The sequence below is a fragment of the Drosophila novamexicana genome, unplaced genomic scaffold (genome assembly GCF_003285875.2).
Source record: "Drosophila novamexicana strain 15010-1031.04,08,12 unplaced genomic scaffold, DnovRS2.1 tig00000387-arrow-pilon, whole genome shotgun sequence".
Classification (NCBI taxonomy): Eukaryota; Metazoa; Arthropoda; class Insecta; order Diptera; family Drosophilidae; genus Drosophila; species Drosophila novamexicana.
The window spans coordinates 2412501-2431466 of NW_020824800.1; the positions used below are offsets into that span (position 1 = coordinate 2412501).

Consider the following 18966-nt stretch of genomic DNA (forward strand, 5'->3'; position numbering starts at 1 on the left):
CCAATAGTTAGTTACATATTCACTTAAACATTTGTTAATATTTCAAGAGTTTATTATATTCCTATCTTTCAATTTGTAAGGTACAAAACGAAGTATCTCCTATGCCCATAGGTATATCTGTTCTTGGTCAATCAAAACTTAAGCTAATGTATAACAAACTTTCTTCTTGTTTTGTAGATATGTATTTCTCACACATAAGAGTTCAGTTTAAGCGAAATCTAATAATTTTGATTTATGTTTGCTAAAATAATTAATACTTATTGCTTTTTAAATTAACATATGGGCTTAGCTGCCGCTGAAGATATTTATGAATTGCATTTTTGAGAAATCAAAGTCAAGAGTTTAATTATTAACACATAATTCGCTTAGTCTTAAACTACCCTACATTCGTCATTGCCTAACTACGGGGTATATAGAAATATCATATTTAATTACTTTTTAATTTGTTTGTTATTCACCGAAATTTTGTGCAGCTAGTGTTAAAATTTATAAGTTGATGGATAAAGTTTGCGTAATACGATTTACGAATTTGGAACTTTAACGACATTTTCGAGTACCTGAAAATGTATATATTTATATACACATATATATATTCGCTGAAACCAAGTTTTGAACAAATATTGGCATTAACGATGTTGCACGGTGTTTGTTCTGGTAATTGTAATCATGACTTTCTTTCAGTTCCCCAACTTAGTTCTTCAATAGTTTTCCAGCTCGCTCTCTCTCTCTCCCTATCTCTCTCTCTCTCTCTCTCTCTCTCTCGCTCTCTTTCTCTCTGGCCAGTCCGTCGTCGATTCGCACAAAGTTCGATGAAAGATCTCAACAAAATGTTGCTAGAGCAGCGACATTTCAGCGTGTTGCAAGTAGCTGCGCTTCGGCACAAATCGAAAGCAAAGTTTGCGGCATATTGCAAAAGTTTTGCAACACTTTGTCACTTATGCACATGTCCTCTGTGTCCTTTGCGTCCTGTATCTAGGCAATAGTTATACTGAAGCTTATGTGTGTCAAACAAGCACAACAAGTGTGTGGTAGATGCTGTACAATGTTGCTCCGCCCCGTCTCTTGCTGGCAATCTCTGGCAAATTGTTCTTTAATTACTTTCTGCACAAAGTCCAAAAGTCAATGAAGTCCGCTTATGAATGTTGCCTCATTGTTATGCAGCATCAACAGATGCCACAAATGAGCTGAGCAACAGGACTTAATCAAATGCCACTGAATTTCGGTCTGATTTGCCACCAGACACACGCACATCTGGCCCTGGATGTCTGTGTGAAAATTATTCATGCTCCAATGACAATTGGCTAGAGGATGGGGGACTCGGAGGGGGGGGGGGGTCCAAATAAACGTGATATTTGAAAAATTGTCAATTTGCCGGGTAGCAGGCGAAAGCTAATTAATCATTGCGTCTAAACAAATCAGTGTCTGTCGCCAAAGTTACTAATCAAAAAGAGTGTAAAAAACAAACCAAACTCGTTTCAACAGAATCAGGAAATAATTGGCCCGGCAACATATAGAATACATTCTAGTTTTATTTCTTTCCTTTTGCATTAAGCCTTCAGCGAGAAATCTAATTTCAGGTCTACACAGATTCGTGCTTATATTAAGTGAGAAGCTATCATTTTTCAAAATAAAAATTACTCCCAGCTTCTTTTAAGATTTAAGCGTGAATAAACATATAACAAACAAGTCGAATAAACATAAATCTGTTTATAATCTCAAAAGAATAAATTTGTTTCAGTCAAAATAAATTAGAAATATTATAGATTATAGAAAGCATCTTATCAAGTTTCTGTGGCCGCATAAATATAACGCACATTTATATAGTACAATAATCGGTTATCAAATGATCTAAAAATATAACTAGAAACTTGTGCTAAATTAGATTAATTTGAATTTAAACGTGTACAGAGATTATTTTTGTGGAAACTAAAACAAAGTTTTCATGCAAAAACTTTGAAGTTTTGCCGATGCCTGCTGTCGGTTTCGAGTCATATTATGTATGTTAAATGTTTTAGTGAACATAACTTTAAATCAGCAAAAAACTATTTCAGCTCGTTTTATAAGTTTGCAGAGGCAAAACTTACTCTAAGAAATGATAATAAAACATATTTTTGAATGTGTTTGCTGTTGTTTGACAGGGCACTGCTAATAGCAGAATGTTAAAGAGAGCTCAACAAATGTGGCATAACTGTGCTATTTAGTTCAGTTGGGGAAAACTAATAATGCCAGAATGTTAGCAGCTTAACATTTGTGGCATAGCTGTGCTATTTAGTTGGCTTAGTTAGTTTCTAAGCTCAGTACATACATATTTAAATAGTAATGTAATATAATGATAATAAAACATATATTCGAATGTGATTGCTGTTGTTTAACAGGGCACTGTTAATAGCAGAATGTTAAAGAGAGCTAAGCAAATGTGGCATAACTGTGCTATTTAGTTGAGTTAGGGAAAACTGTTAATCTTAAACAGAATGTTAGCAGCTTAACATTTGTGGCATAGCTGTGCTATTTAGTTGGCTTAGTTAGTTTCTAAGCTCAGCATCTGCAAATATTGATATAAATGAGCTCGTTTACCGGCTCTAAGCTGATTAAACGACGTTTCGCCGCATTGTCTTGCAAAATAAATATTAAAAGGCTGCCAACTGCTAATTGTAAAATAAACGCGAGATAGAGTTAGCTTCATTAGGAGCCCTTTTGGCTATTGGCCGGGCCAAGACCTTGGCACTTTAATCTGGCAAACAATGTGGAGACCCGGAAGCTGGCTAAGGCTGCTGGTGCCGCATTACATGAATGTGCAAAGTTTCGGACGTACTTTGTGCCCGTGCTCACGTATATACATACATATATTATCAAAATAATTATTAAAATTGCTTTTGCCTGGCGCAGGAGCCTGATAAAGTCACGCTGCGTTGGGCGAAACGTAGGGAAAGACCGAAAAAAACAGTGCCTGACTAGAAGATACCCCTTAGCCAATGAAGTGCGTTCTTTAAGAACTTCGTTGTTTATTTTCATATCGACTCTCAGGGCATAAATACGGCATCATACCCAAGACCTAGACAAAACCTGAAGACTGTATGTTTTCTTCGGCATTTTAGGCTAAAGAGAGAGAGAGGTATCCAGCTAGTTAAATCTTTGGGATCTGTGTCATTATAGGATAGCTTACATAGTAATTGGTTGTCTGTGGCACTTATAAGCTTCGAAAAAGCTTGAAAAACTTGTTCCGAAATCGATATTTATCGATATGTGGGAAATAAGAGTATTAATCGAAACAATTGAAAACTTTTTCCGTGTTTAATATACAGAAAGGACGAACATTCAGCACGTCAAATTGATCAAGTATAAGAACATATGTATTTTATAAGCTCTACACCCATTTTCAATGAGTACAGGGTATAAAAGAGTTTTACACAGACAGCAATTGCAGGCAGGGATCACACAGACACACACAGAAGCACGCACACACACACACAGCGGGTGGTTAGCCCGCATTATCTTTGGCTAAGCACTCACCTGAGACTGCCCACAGGCGGCGATGCATACGGTATGCCAAGAAATGCCTCCACCAGCGGCGTGGAGCGCACCACAATGCCGCGCAGCAGGCCATACTTGGTCTTCACCGTGCTGGGGCTCAGCTTGGCGCCGTGCAGGCACTCGCAGTCCGGCCACAGCGAGGATAACAGCAGCAGCAACAAAAGCCAGCTGCTGTGGATGTTGCTGTTGCTGTTCCTGCTGCTCTGATGCTGCCAACAGGATGCGGGCTGCGTGTGCCATAAATGGCGTTTCCTCTGCGCTGATTGCTGTTGCTCACGCTGCTCCTGCTGTTGCTCCTGTTGCCGCTGCTGCGTGTGTGTTGGCATTGCCAAAATCTGTAGAAATCTCTTTAATGTTATCAGTCTTATAATGCAAATGCCTCGGCTGCTGCTGCTGCGGCTGCTGCTGCTGCTGCTGCTGCTGCGGATTTTCATTTCCGCAGCTGCTGCACAAATAGCTCTAATGTAGCTCATCAAGGAAGCGATGAAAACGTAACAGTAAATACGTAGAAAATGCGATTGGATTAGCTTAGTTTGTTTGGCTCTTCTTGAAATTGTCATCAATTGGCTGCGCTCGCGACTGTTTCCGGTCTGGAACTGCCGTCGCTCCGTCTGGCTGGCGGCATCTTCATTTTGACAGCGGTGGTGCGCATATTGAGCTTGTGATTTAGATGGAGCAGCGCCGACATGCCGATACCCTTTCGCTTTGATTTCAAATATTATACACTAAACTCGCTCGGCCGCCGCCGCACTGCGACACTTGCGCCTCGCCTCGTATCGAATCCTGTTGCTCCGGCGCCTCCTTCGCTCGGTTCTGCAAGTAGTTGAACAGAAAATAAACGTAAATCTTAAGTATCCGTTTTGGCTTTGCGTCCGTATGCTTGTGTTTTTTTTTTTATGGCCTGTGCCCGAGTCGCACCTTTACGCTGGCCAGTTCGAATCTTAACTGTGCAACGCATCAGAGCGTGGCATCCTTAAATAGCCTTGGCCACAGCGTCGGCCCGTGTGCCATGAATGCGAACTGAACTCAATTCACAGCCCAACCCGGACCCCACCTGCGGCCAGGTACTAACTGGCCTCCCTCCCTGCACACCCCATCTGACCTGGCTTTTATGCGCCATTTTAAATGCGCAGGCTGCCTGCTGCCAGCTGCCAGCTTGCAGTTTGCAGCTTGCCCCAAAACGGTTTATCAAGCGTTGCACACACGTGGCGCATGCCACATAACACAACCAATATGCTACACTCAACTGCATTATACAGCTGCAAATGAACTGCATTCAATGGGCCAAAGATAACACGCTTGAAAAATAAAAAAACACTTTCACGTTTGGCTTTTGCCAAGCTCCAGAGTTTTCCCTCAAGTTTATTATCTTAACGATCGGAAAAATCGTTTAATTTTTAGCTTTTTATTTCTTCAATTTTTGTATAGCCATGGGATTCTTTCGAATGTATGGCAGACTTGAAGCTTTATTTACAGATTTTGCCCAATAGCAAATGTGAATTTTTAATATCGTGACATTCTTTATGGTTAACATATTACTTAACTTAATGAAAATACACAGAATAATATTTTGGAACTTTCGGACTGACTTCAAATGAAATTAAATCAAACTCAGCTCAACTTTACCAAAATTTTACATAGTTTTGCCCAGAGATCTGCATGCAAATATTGCAATTAATAATTCATTTTGCAAATTCCCAAACTCAACTAATTATGCAACATTTTCAAATTGATTGCAGAGCGTTGCCGCACTTTAAAAATACAAAAAAAAGAAAACAAGTTGGCAACATTCAAGCGACAAATTGATAAGCGTGTGCTTAGACATTTCCAGGAAAATGTTGACAAAGTTTTTCATCAAAGAAAATAAACTCAAATGTTTTCATATGAAAATTATTTTTAACAAAATTCAAATGAATTGCACTTGTCATATATTCTTAAATATTTGCCAGCTTTTGTTTGCTTTCAATTTCCTAAAGTACTCTTACAATAACATAAAAACAAAGTACAACAAAAAGAGAATTCTTTCTCTGAGTCATAAAATTATATGCAACAAATTTTAAAGACATTTTTTAAAGAATTTGTAATAAATAAAACTAAAGAAGATGTCACATGTCTTATTATTAGCACTGACTTGTTTTATTTAAAATCCTTGCACATATCTCTTTATATATAAAAAAGTGTTTCATCCAATATTCAAGCCACATATAGAAAATGATTTGAATTTTTTCTTTGATTCTCCTGGATAAGAGCCTCAATTGGGCGCACCTCAAACGCCCATATGTAAAAATATATTTACAAATTTCTTTTGATTTTGTGTGAATCCTTGCCTAAAGCACGAAGGCAACAATATTGATCCTGGCGAACTTGATGAACTCGTTGTTTTTGAAATTTCATGAATAGACAAATAAGTGGGCAAATATGCAGATTCGGTGCATTAAAAGGTTGCCTATGATATTTCTCTACGTTTTCCTAGGCCTTGCTCTATCCCTTTTCATATGGGCTAACGCATATCAAAATATTAATATTCATATTTACCATAAAGGGAACTCTTTTGAAAGTATTAAAGTGTTTTTATATACGCAGCTTGAAGCAGGAAACTAGAAACAGACTTATAAATGTTTCCAGATCCTTTTCAATATGCAATATAAGACTAGCTTAAGAAATGTATTCTCAAGGGAATTAACTATATTTAAGACGAAGAAGCATTTTATATATAGTTTTAGGGACAAGCCAAAAGATGTCAGATCCTACGTTTTCCGCCTAAAACTTTGGCTCACATTCGCAAATAAATACGTTGCAAACTAATTATAATATTTAAATTAAAAATAAAATACTTACTGAAGCATTTCATTTATTGCTCGCAACTTGTTAAATGTTCTACAGACTTGAACTAATTACTTTGCGTTAATTAAAAGTTTAAGTTCCCGAACAGCGACATGGCCAGCTCATTAAATTGCCGACAGCACACAAGAGGTTACCCACAGGTAAATGCAATAGGCATAAAGTACCTGCAAATGTTGATGTGAAATATTCTTTGTTGTGGTTGAACATGTAAATCTGTGAAACATGAAGAGCTTAGTCCTTGGCAAAACAAGAATACCAAAAACGAAACCCTAAAAGAAAACATGTCGACTAAGCTGCTCAGCTGCTCGGAGCTCATTAACAATGCTCGCTCGTACTTGGTCTCCGTGCCCAGACACACATGACGAGTTGTGTAATTTATCTTTCGGTCTAAACAGACTCGTTTAAATCGCATATATCTGAGCCAAAACAATTGACTGAAATCTGTAACGATTGCCGACGGTTTGCTGACACAGACATAGAGGCGGAGTCGGACGAGGTCGGACGGAGTCGGACAGAGTCGCAGCCGCAGCCGGAACGACAATCGCACAATTTCTCTAAATTGCAGCTATAAAACTAAAGTTTAACTATGAGGAGCCGAACCCACAACAGCATCCATCTACCATCTACTAAGTATTCCCATGACCAGCTTCATTTCTTTCATTTCTTTACGGGTGTGTTTGTGTGTGTTGACAACCGAAATGTCGGCACGTTTTTAACGAAAAATATGCGTATACCCTGTAGAAGTGTGTAAAAAGGGTTATCAGAGATGTTGATTAACAATTACAAACAAATTCAATTAAATTAAATTAAATATGCCTGTGTGTGTCTGAACTATCTCTGGCTGAGAAGCAGGCATTCACTTCTTATTTAAATTTAAACTTAATTATTTTAATATATGTAAGAGTTTATTAAAGATTTGCTAGGTATATCAAGCTTTGCTTATGTCATATTTTCCCCTAATTAATATCAAAACCTCATTTCGTCAAGTTTGTTCATCTCATGCAGGGTATCGGCCAGTCGAGCACTCTTGATTTCTTTTTTACTCTGCCCATTCTGGCTTTAGTTCACTTACTCGTAATTCCGTTATGGTGTGAGTCATGAGAACGCGTTGGCTTTGGCTCGGAAGCCACCAGTTTTTCGGGACAGGCAGTAACAAAATGTTGGGATTTCAAATAAATTTCAACTTTTAAATTAACTAAAAGCTTAAAATGGCATTTGGCTGCAACGCTCTGCTCCAGCAGCAGCACGCATGGACTTAAGCATAGCACACACATTTCAAGAGGGTGGGGGAAGGGGGAGGGGAGAGAGGGATGAAGTTGGCTTGTAGCAAGTACAAATTGAAGTAGACGTAGCTGAGGCAACGCATGTTTCCGGCATGATAAATATTTACATTTTTGCTTGGCAAACGTCTTTCATGCCACGAGCTTCTCCAGGCCCTAAGCCACGGCATTTTCAAACTCAGCTCTGTAATTTTTCTTTTTCTTTTTACTGGCGTTTTTTTTATGGCAAATCTGTAAAGACCGATAAAATTGCATATTTTTGCATGAAAGGCAGGCAGACAGCCAGATGAGGTAGAGAATTGCGAGCCAGCAGTTGCAGAACAAGATGAAGAAAAAGTTGCAGCAGACGTAGACATTTCTCCAGGCAACTCACACGTCCATTCACATGCGAGTGCCGCTGACAGGGCCAGTGACAGGGACAGGGGCAGGGGCAGGGGCAGGGGCATGCTGACAAGGGGGTTGGGGTTGGTGGCAGGAAGGGAGCTGAGTGGGGCAATGACTGCAAATCATGGCAGTGCAAACAGGAAATGTTGCAGTTGCAAACGTGGAAGAAGCTGCGACAAAGAACAAGAAAAAATGCCAAGGAAAATTGCCACACACACACACACACACACCCGCACAAACACACACAACTTTCTGCATTAAGACTCGAAATAAAAGTTGCAAGCGCATTAAAAATTGTTGCATTTTACAATTGCATTCACAGTTGTCATACCGAAAATGTATGCCGATTGTCAGCACATTTTTTTTTTAGAAGCTTGCAACAAATTCCAGAGACGCGTGCCTCATGTTGCATGCCGCGTGCTGCATGAATGCGTCGTCTCTGTGCGAAAGGCATTAAAACTGAAGCGCATCAAATTCCCCGAGACGACACATCAATCGCTAGATATTGGCCACTTTGATAGCGAGTCGACGCGAACATACCCTATACTTTGATTTGTTAGAAACTTATCTTCGCGAAAGTTCAAACTTTGTGCCAGCTGAATAACTTTTTATACTTTTTATCAGCGCGTTTAGAGCTGCCATAGAAAGGCTATTTCAAGGGTATTAAATATTCGTACTAGCTTGTTATTTTAATTTTAATTGCATTAATTACCAATAGTTGATTGATATAATGCGTGACTCTGATAAATACAATGATAAATAGATTATGTATTTCCCAAAATGAATGCTGCAATTCAATTCTCAATTCGTAAATGAATAGGAAAGAATCAATTGAAAAGGGACAAGAATTCTTGTTATTGCAGTTATTAAACAGCTCGCCCAATGATAAATACTTAGTAGCAATAAAATCTAAGGCAAAGAGTCTCCGATTGACATCTTATAAAATATTAATATCAAGAGTGCTTACTTCAAAAGGTTAAAGGGAAAGAAATGGCAAGAAAATATTTAAGATTCGCTTTGTTGCGCGCAATCAATGGACAAAGTTATGACTGAAAGGAGCTCAGAAAGTGCAAGCTTTGCACTACTCCAACGAGAACTTCTTGGAAAAGTCTGAGAGAGGAAAGTACGCTTGAAACTTTGCAAAAAGTCCTAAGTACATATGTGCCAGATTCAAGCACATTGCAAGGCGAATCGTAAACAGAAAATTCAAGCAAATAAGAATTTTTCTTTTTCTTTTTTTTTTTGGAGAAAACTTGTTAACTAGACTTAACTGTGACATAAATGTTGTTTAGTTTGGCTTTGCAAAGCATTTTAAAGGCATTCAAGAAGACGATAAATCCTAAGTGCCTGTTTCGCACAGTAATAAGTAATATTTACAAGTAATATAAATAAATATGAATTTGTTATTCCCTTTGCAAATAGACATTTTTTTTATGCTCTGTGTTTAAAGGTTGTCAGAACTATTTGCAGTTATTAATTGCATTTCGTTCATGGAATTTTCATTCATTCTTATTCCCAGAACCCGTTGAAAATGCGTAGAAAGGGTATATTGGTTATGCGCAAATGTATGTAACAGGGAAAAGGAAGCAACTTCACACGAAGTATATATATATTCGTCAATCTCAGAACCTCAGAACTATAGGTAGAGCTACAGATTTTTTAAACTTGTTTGAGTTTATTTCCGATAGTCGATACCTTGCCCGTTTTCCAGCAACCGATAAAAATCGATATCGATAAATCTTCTTTCTTCGTTCTTGTTCTTCCAAAAAAGGCTATTCACATCGAGTATCTTCCTTATTCCTCCAATGCGAGTTGCATTTGGTGTTGGTATATGAAGGTAGAGGGTATCCGCCAGTCGAGCATACCGACTACGATACGTATTTAGCATGAAAAACTGTTCAGGTGCAAAACATTGCTTAATGCCGAGCGGGCAAGTTTCTGACGGAAATTAAATTGAAATTTGATAGAACTTTTCATTCAGAATATTTTCAGCTCTTAATTAAGAATGTTATCGAATTTAATTATAAGGAAAATATAAGCAAGTTAACGCGAATATAAAATGTTCTCAAGGGCATGCACAGCATATTTATCTGATCATCATTCTGGGAATAATATGTAGTTATATAATATTCAGATTCATAACCAGAATTATTTGGACAAGTGTTGAGACTTTATTTGATTGGCAACAAGATAGATATCTACAAATATATATATATATATATGTATGTATTTAATTTTCGCTTTTCCGAAGAAAACTTTGCTTGCTGTTTTTTATATTTTCTGCTTTCTTTTCCTGCTCCTTTTCATGCCCTTTCTTGGCAATGAATTTCGGCAAACCTTTGTCATTAAAATAATTAACGCAACTTATGGCGCAGAGTTAACCCGACCCGTACTCTTAGACTTCTAATTAAAAACTCAACGTTGTTTGGGTTTCCCTTGAATTTTGTCAGCTTCATTATCTTCTCTTTGACACATCTTCATTTTGGACACATTTTGTGTGCTTGATTGGCATTTTATGGCCAAACGGTTGTCAAAGCGTAAAAAAAAAGGTGAAAACATCTTCTTAATGCTCTGTGCCACATTATTTATGTATTCTTCCATTTTTTTGTGCTCGATTTTAAGATTTAATTTTGTCAAAGGACATTTTTTCAGAAATATTTTGGCATAACAAATAGCCATAGCACATTTCTAATGAAATAAACAAATATTTATTTTCTGTATGTCACAAGAATTTTGTCACATTTTCAAATAGTTTTGTTTCTACAGGAAACAATATTTTTTTTGGCTTTACTAAGAACTTTTCACTCTGTTTTCTTTTTTTCAAAGAATTCAATTCTTATTTTTTAATTAATAAAATTTTTTATATTTTTCCGAGACTCCGGATTATTTGCCGGGCACCTCGATGGGCGAGCCATGGAATAATGGAAATTTGAATAAGCATAATTCATTCAATTGCAAGCACTTTTGCATAAGATGTCCTTGGGTTCAACTGACAAATTGCATGAGCAATTCCACAAAAAGCCTGTTAAAAACCAATTTCCCAGCTTGTGCTGCGGCTCCGATAAAAATACATGCTCCAGCTTCAATATGTTCGGCCAACTTGTTTTCGATTTCCGCTTGCAGAAAATCGGGGCACGCACAGGATGCAGCTCATACAGGAAAATAATTTCATATCCCCCTCTCACTCTCTCGAAATCCACAAAAAAAAAAAGAAAAGAGAAATCCTGGCATTGGACCATAAATTCAATTGTCAATGGCGCCGCAACTTTCTCATATTATATCATATCATTTTTCTAATTACGAACCAAACGACCTTAAAATATCGCTACACCCCCAAAAAAAAAAGGAAAACCCAAAACCCAACAGGATATGAGAAGTTTGTGTGTTTGTACATTCCTTTACCAAGTTGATTTAAAATGCGATATTGACAAAAATTGGTCAGAAGAGAGCAAAAAAAAAAATGGCATTTCCGAATGTAATACGCCAAGTTGGCGATTCCTGACAAAAAACTTAATGCTAAAAGTACATATATCTCTCTCTCTCTCTATATATATATATAGAGAGATATTGTAAGGTTGAAAAAATGGGAGCAAAGTATCCAAGCGCTTGCCAGGCGGTGTCTCATTCGGTTGTGGATTCAAGCAGGCATGTAACCTCGTTTATTTCTTCTTTTTTTTTGTGCACAGCATAATGAAAGGGGAAAGTTGTGCAATTGCACCGCCCATGGTTCCGGCATTGCCAACCAAAACACACACACACGCACACACAGCTCAAGTGTGAGCTTGAGGTTGTGTGTGTGTGTGTGTGTGTGTTTGTTAGGTGCACTAAATGGCATTTGAAAATGTTTTGTAGTTCAACTTTGGTGCCTGGTGCCGGGTGACTGCTGACTGGGCCCGGGTGACGCTAGTTTCGCCTTTGCCATTTGGAACTGAGAGGCTCGCACAGGCAAAATAGCTTTGACAGCAGCCAGGACACAAGTGGCAGACGATATGGCACAGGAGTCAGTCTCTGCACACTCACACACAGGCAGGCAGGCATAACAAATCATTTTAGCACACACTCAGGCAAAAAGGTCAAATGTGAAATATAATTAAAAAACAAAATGGAAAAGCGTAATTCTTTTCGAGGAATCTCAAATTGCCGCCCTTTGTTGGCTGCTTGCTGAACCCGAACCTTGGCAGACTCCGAGTTCCTGGAGTCTGACTTTGACTATAATTTTTTTATTTGCAGCATTTCCATTGAAAATGTAAATAAAATATTTAAATGTCAACAAAGTGAAAAGAATTAAATATTTCACGACACAAGGCAAAAGAAAATGCAAGACAATGTGCTCAAAAGTATGCAACAAAATAAAAGAAACTATTAAATGTTATTTCTTTATGCTTGGAGATTGTCCATGCCCAGATTTGAATTGTTTAAACATATATTATCATTTATGTATTGATACTAATGTGAATAGAAACTTACCCAAAGATTCACACGCGTTTATTTTAATGTCATCTATTAGTGGCAGGGCGACAGAGTTTTATATAAACACATCACTAAAAGAATGAAAGAAGAGAGAGAGAAAATTGTAAGATGAGTTGGAGAAGAGAGAGAGATGGAGAGAGAGAGCGATCGGTTAATAAGAGTGCGAGTATTGTCAGCGACAAAGTTTCCTATATTCCACAACTTGTTAATATAATCAAGCATGAAATGCGATGAGGCGTGAGAATCGCATAGAACGTCAATATCTAAAAATACGTTTATAACAATCTGCAGCGCAGCGGGATACAAATTTTTACTGCGTTTGACAGTTGCGTACGTAAATGCTTACGCACATGCTTACGTACATGCTTACGTACATGTGTATATATACGTACACATAGATACATACATACGTGCACACGCATCTAAGAAGATACATTTATATGTCTATATGCATGCACAGATGAAAAGCTAAGATTAGATTGCTGACGCACACATCATCTTGTTAAATAACACTTCAAATCCAGGCACAGGAAAACCAGTGAGGCTTATGAGAATTGCATAGAAGGGCGACATTTAGAAATACGTTTTTCTTCAGCGCGCAGCGCAGCAGGACGCATACATATGTCGCAATTGTGTGTTGATATCATTTGTTATTTATAACTTTTAGTCTAAAGCTAATGGAAATTGATTTAAAACAATAAAATGAAAAAAGCGTGTGCTTTGAATTTAGTGAAAACCAAAATGAATTATAAACGTACATTAAACTATGCACATTAGTTTTCAATCAATTATTTTGCTATTGTATGAAAACCTTTCTGACTGAATCGACTAAGCTGCAAATATTAATATTAATAATATAAAAGCGCAACTATTTCAATTTAAATGAAACAATGATAATAGCTATATATATATTTATAAATTTTAAGCTTCTCTGACATGCAAATAATGCAATGCGAGTATTTATGTCAACTAAGCTCTTAATACAAAACAACAAAATTATTAAATTAATTTTAATAGCTGTGCTTTAGTTTAAATCCATAAGTTGGCACTATTTTTTAATTAAGTGAAGGAGAGTTGCTTTTAGTTTAAATTCATAAACAGCACAAATAAATGTTCGTTAAGGTGTCGCTTGGCCATGTGAAACTATCTCCATAAATTTCTGGACAACGACTTGCCAAATCTCTGTAGTAAAATTAAATTTAGAAGCCCTACGCATATTCTAAACGCCCGTGTGTATGTGTGTGTGTGTGTGTGTGTGTGTGTGTATTAATTACATGTGTGGACCGCTCAGAGCTCTAATTAGAATCAAGGGACTGTTGCGCCTAGTGGTTGCCTCTTGGTTTAGATGCAAATGAGCACCGAGCCGAGGTGGGGCTAGAGAAACATGTGCCAGCAGCTGATTTACACAGTGCATATAATAATACATGGACATTTTGTGGAGGGGGGCCGGCGAGGGTGGGTGGGATTAACATGTAAATGAAGATGAAGACATCAGATGCTCGCTTGTTTTCGGGGAGCCCAAAGTTTTGGGGGCAGTTGACCAATTCACGCAGGCATAAATTATTTATGACTGCGACAGGGTAAACACGCGTGCAAACATGCTGTCGTGTTCGTGTGTGCGTGTGTGTGTGTGTGTGTGTGTGTGCGTGTGTGTATGTGTGTGCGGATATCCGCAGGCAAATATACTCAAGTATAGCATGTACTTACATATGAGTAAGTACTTTAGTTGGACATATATTGTGAAGTGTAGACAGAGTCGAACCACCATACTGGTTCGAATCCCCTTTACCCCTGCTCAAGTCAGCACTTGGGCAAGCAGCAGTCTCGGGCTCGTCTGTCGTATTTACTATGTACTTAGTATAATTAAATGGGCTTAATGCAAATGCCAGCGTTGGCAATACAAGTTTGTATTCATCATCATCCGCCCAAACAGGCAGTTCGAACAGATGCGCGCCAGGAAGCGAATGCGAATACGGATGCGGATGCGGATGCGGACATGGACTGGGCCATAGACATGAACATGCCCTTAGAGCCCGGGCGGCAGCATGTCTTGTTTTTCCGCATTTTGCGACTGAATTTTATGCGGAACTGTGAGATCGTTTGTAATTTAATGAATATGTAAATTAAAGGATGCACTTAATGGCAAACATAACATACACACACACACACACACACACACACACACACACACACACACACACACACACACACACACACACACACACACACACACACACACACACACACACACACACACAACGCACACACTCAAGTCCCAGTGTGTGCTCATTTGCGATACATGCACGAGTATTGTAAATATATATCCAGTCGCAAATTTATTGCTGCCTTGAAGCGGAAAGTTTCAATCGGTGCCAATGGAATTAATCGCACAGACAAAACATGCTTGCCATTAAGTATTCACACACACACACACACACACACACACACACACACACACACACACACACACACACACACACACACACACACACACACACACACACACACACACACACACACACGCTCTCATATATTTATGTATCTGGGTGCGTGTGTGCCAGGCGTTCATCTTCTATAGAGAGATAACACTAGGACAACAAGTACCCTAGCACAATTTCCCATTGTGTACGGTAAAGACAATAGCCTGTTGTGTAAGTGTTGGAAAGCATCTTAAACACAATTCGATCCCCCCCCCCCCCCCCCCCCCCTTTCACTCACTCGCCCCTGCGCACGTTTCCATTGTTTTGACAGCAATCCATATGAGATTCACCATACTAGTTGGAAACTTAACGCATTGATGGGGAACTTTGCAGGCATCCAAGTCGATTAACCCAGTTTTCATATGCACCTGTCAAACGTTAACAATCCATTGAGCATGAGTTAAACGAGCTTTGCTTAAAGTAGCTGTTGAAATTCAACATGCATGTTAAAGTTGCTGACAGAACAATTGAGCTGCCGTCAATGAACTGAAAGAATAACTTTACCTTATGGAAAATTTGATATTGTACCTTTGAGAAGGGTTTGATCATACGGAAAAAGTAAAATCATGAAATTTGTATTGTATAACCGCAAAAGCATTTGCCTCCCAAATCTCATATTACTAACTCCCCGCTTATATTTTATTTATAAGAGCTCACAATGTCCGTAGCGTGCATTTAAACATTTTCAAATATCAATTTGCATATTCATAAAATGCATAATGCATTCAATGTGCTCGCTGTCGGTGTGTGGAACTGTGCAAGTGTGCAAATGAGTGCCTGTAAATGTTGACAGTGCACTTCATTGTAATTGCAGTAATTGGAAAGGGCCCGAAATACACACAAAGGTCAATTCATTAAAAATAAGTTTAATTAACATGTAATCAGAGTTGTAACGACTTTGCGAACGGCAGCAGCTCGTAAATATATATTTTCAAATTGAATGCTGCAGCTGGCATAAATTTAATTTGCAGGCCCACTTTTGGGCCACGTTTACCTTGCCGCAAAAATAAAAATAATTGTGCAATAAAAAACAATAAAGTTGAGACTGTAAAATCGACTGCATAAATCAGCCCGAATGTAGCCCAGCAGCAGGATCTCTCTCCAGCTGCTCGTGCGTGGCAGCCAGGCCAGGCTAAATGGCATATCAATGCGTGATTACGTATACGCCGCCTGTGCCCGACAACAAATTGGGGACACTGGGCATGTTCGCAGCCTGGATAGCGGCGAGGCTGAAGGGGCTAGGGAGAGAGCGAAAGAGGGGGGGGGGGGGGTTGTGGGTGGCTGCTCGCTTCATTATGCCGAATGCCTACGTGCACTACTTATTTATCAAGTGATGGCGCCTTTATTTATGCGAAGCCCCGGCAGGCGTCGTCCTGCGCCTGTTTCCGCGTCATCAGCGTCTGTGCAGGACAGCCAGAAGGACGATGTATGTATATGTGTACATATAAAATACAGAAATAAGCGATTGCATGCGTGTGTGTGTGTGTTAAGCGTGCGGTGCTGTTGATAATGAGAAAGGACGCTGATGCGCCCCTGCTCTGCTGATGATGTTTACGTTTGAATAATTTATGACACAATAAAAATGAAAAAATACAAAAACGAAAAAAAAGCGCGTGGCAGGCACATTGCAATTGCCGCAAGGTGCAAAAGTCCACAGCATGGCTATGGAAATGCCATTTAGATACATCCTGTTTTGCTGCGCGGCAGGAGGGCGCGTGTCTGGAGTCAAGAGTCGTTTTTATTCATTTCAAAAAAAAAAAACAAAAACAAAAAGGAAAATAGAAGCAAAATGATAATTGGCTACACGTCGACACACGCACAGGCTAAAACTGACAGGATGGACAGCTTAGCCAATTGCCAGGACTCGCTGTTGTTGTTGCTCTTGTGGATGTTGGCAGCAGGACTCGCTGTGCACACGTCCTGTGTGGGCGTGCAGCTGTTTTTGTAGCCGGCCAGAAATCAGAAACAGTCGCGAACGGAAACTGTAGCTGAAAGTTGAATGGCATTTGCGGCATAGTGCACGAAAACAAAAAGGGAATATAAATTGCCTCTTAAATATGGAATAAGTGCGCAGCACACAACAAACATGCACATAGATAAACTAGGCTCTCGGCTGCTGGCCAAGATAAACACACACACACACACACACACACACACACACACACACACACACACACACACACACACACACGCATACACACAGACACATAGAAATAGTTACACGGACAACTAACTAAGATTTGAACAAAAAACCCAAATGGCTTCAATAGCTTTGTGGAGCGCAGACTGTGATAAAGCCATGTGGGCGTCGTTTGTTGTTTGTGGGCGTGGCCGTCGCTTTATGCGGCCCACCTTTGATACGTTTCTGCGCCCATTTGCCTGGCACGAATTTCTCTCTTTTGAATAAATGCAAACGCCTTGCCTCGCCTCGCCTCCCCTCGATTCATTTAACATCCAAAACCATTTCTTTATTTGGTTCACATTTGTGTTAAAGCCACATCAAAAGCTTATTTGGGCTTATATTGGCCAATCAATTGCAAGTGCTGCAATTGTGCTTCAATCTTTCCATTTATCAATGCGTTTGATAAACTATTTTCCATATAAATAATGTCTTGAAATATGGCATAAAAATTAAATGTGTACCAATTGATTTGTGCACGAATGAATCACGAGTGCTTTGCAAATATATTTCAGTTTTAATTTATTTACCAATTTGCGCAGCCAAAAAGTACATGAAATATAAGAAAGAACTAGTTTGTGTCGAAAGTGAGTATCAATATATTGTGAGAGGATGACAAAGTTGATTTTGCATCTGTGTTTATTAAATCAAATGCGTGGCTTTAGTCTAATAGTTCTCTTTTTGTTCAACGCTAGTCACAGACTGAATCTTAACATTAATGTTTAACATAATCTTTAACATGCTTGGGATCTGCTGCCAGACATTCTGTTAATCAAAGCCATTGATAATGTGACGTCACTTTTCTACTACAATATATATACATTATGAGAGCGCGTCGATTTACGACAAAGTAAAATAAAAATTATCTAATATGAATAGTGAACATATTCATAGAATTGAAGATGTCAGCCTCTAATGCTCAGATCATGCCTCTAACATTTTGATAAAATCTGTCTGTAAGCTTTCTCCACTGTTTCAATTTGTTGTCAGGAATAACTTTTACATTTTCCCTTGCTTAGCGACGCTTTACAACAAGATAATTCATAATGAATTAGGGTTTTCTTCCCCTGTAGAGTCGCGCCCAAGCTAATACAAAAGGCAGCTCAAATAAGTATGCAATAGAAATGTATTTTCATTTTTCAAGCAGCAGCAACAAATTGCTTGACAAGACAATTGATAAGGGCGACCAGTTAACATCAATCTAAAGTCAGCTTACGTCGCACGACAAGTCTTTGAGCCAACTGGACGTATGCGTAATATACCATAGATTCGCAAAACACACTAATCGCAAGAAGTGTTAATATCTGAATATGAAATGACCAATCTATGGATATAATATATAATAATAATACCTAATAACTTTAAAAGCTTTTTATGAATATTATTATCATTATCATGAAGTTTACCTTCATCTGTTAATAATTTTCGAACGACCAGAGCTATGAATTTTTGATGTCGTACGTGAGCAAAATCAGATAAAAAACTCAAAAAATTGTTTGGCATATTTGGCAAAGGCGCTGTAATTGCTCTTCATCGCATATTCAGCTTTTGGCTATTTGGCTTAGCGTTGATTACCCATGTACCGTAACACAGGATACAAAGAGATGCCTCAACAGCCAAACAACGGCTCAGTGGCAGCAATTTGCACGCCACGCTAAAAAATGTTGTTACAAATACAAAGACAACAAAAAAAAGTCATTCAAGATTGTGTCCTGTGTGTGAGTGAGTGTGAGTGCGAGGGGGAGGGGATAGCGGCTACCCTCTCCTCACGACTTTTGGCATGAGTGGCAAACAAAAG

General features: G+C 38.7%; 2 protein-coding genes across 3 annotated transcripts in view; both read right to left on the reverse strand.

Annotated features, from left to right (window-relative positions):
• Positions 1–4098, reverse strand: part of LOC115760260 — an 11473-nt gene extending 7375 nt beyond the window's left edge. For both annotated transcript variants that reach the window (XM_030701524.1, XM_030701523.1), the window contains exon 1: positions 3511–4098. In XM_030701524.1, coding sequence (XP_030557384.1) covers positions 3511–4091 — 581 coding nt within the window. In that variant the 5' untranslated portion in view covers positions 4092–4098. The remainder of the gene's footprint in view (positions 1–3510) is intronic.
• A 148-nt stretch (positions 4099–4246) lies between these two features.
• The window catches only part of LOC115760259 (HEAT repeat-containing protein 1 homolog), a 51138-nt gene continuing 36418 nt past the window's right edge, over positions 4247–18966 (reverse strand). Inside the window, exon 4 of the mRNA XM_030701522.1 lies at positions 4247–4344. Coding sequence (XP_030557382.1) covers positions 4250–4344 — 95 coding nt within the window. The 3' untranslated portion in view covers positions 4247–4249. The remainder of the gene's footprint in view (positions 4345–18966) is intronic.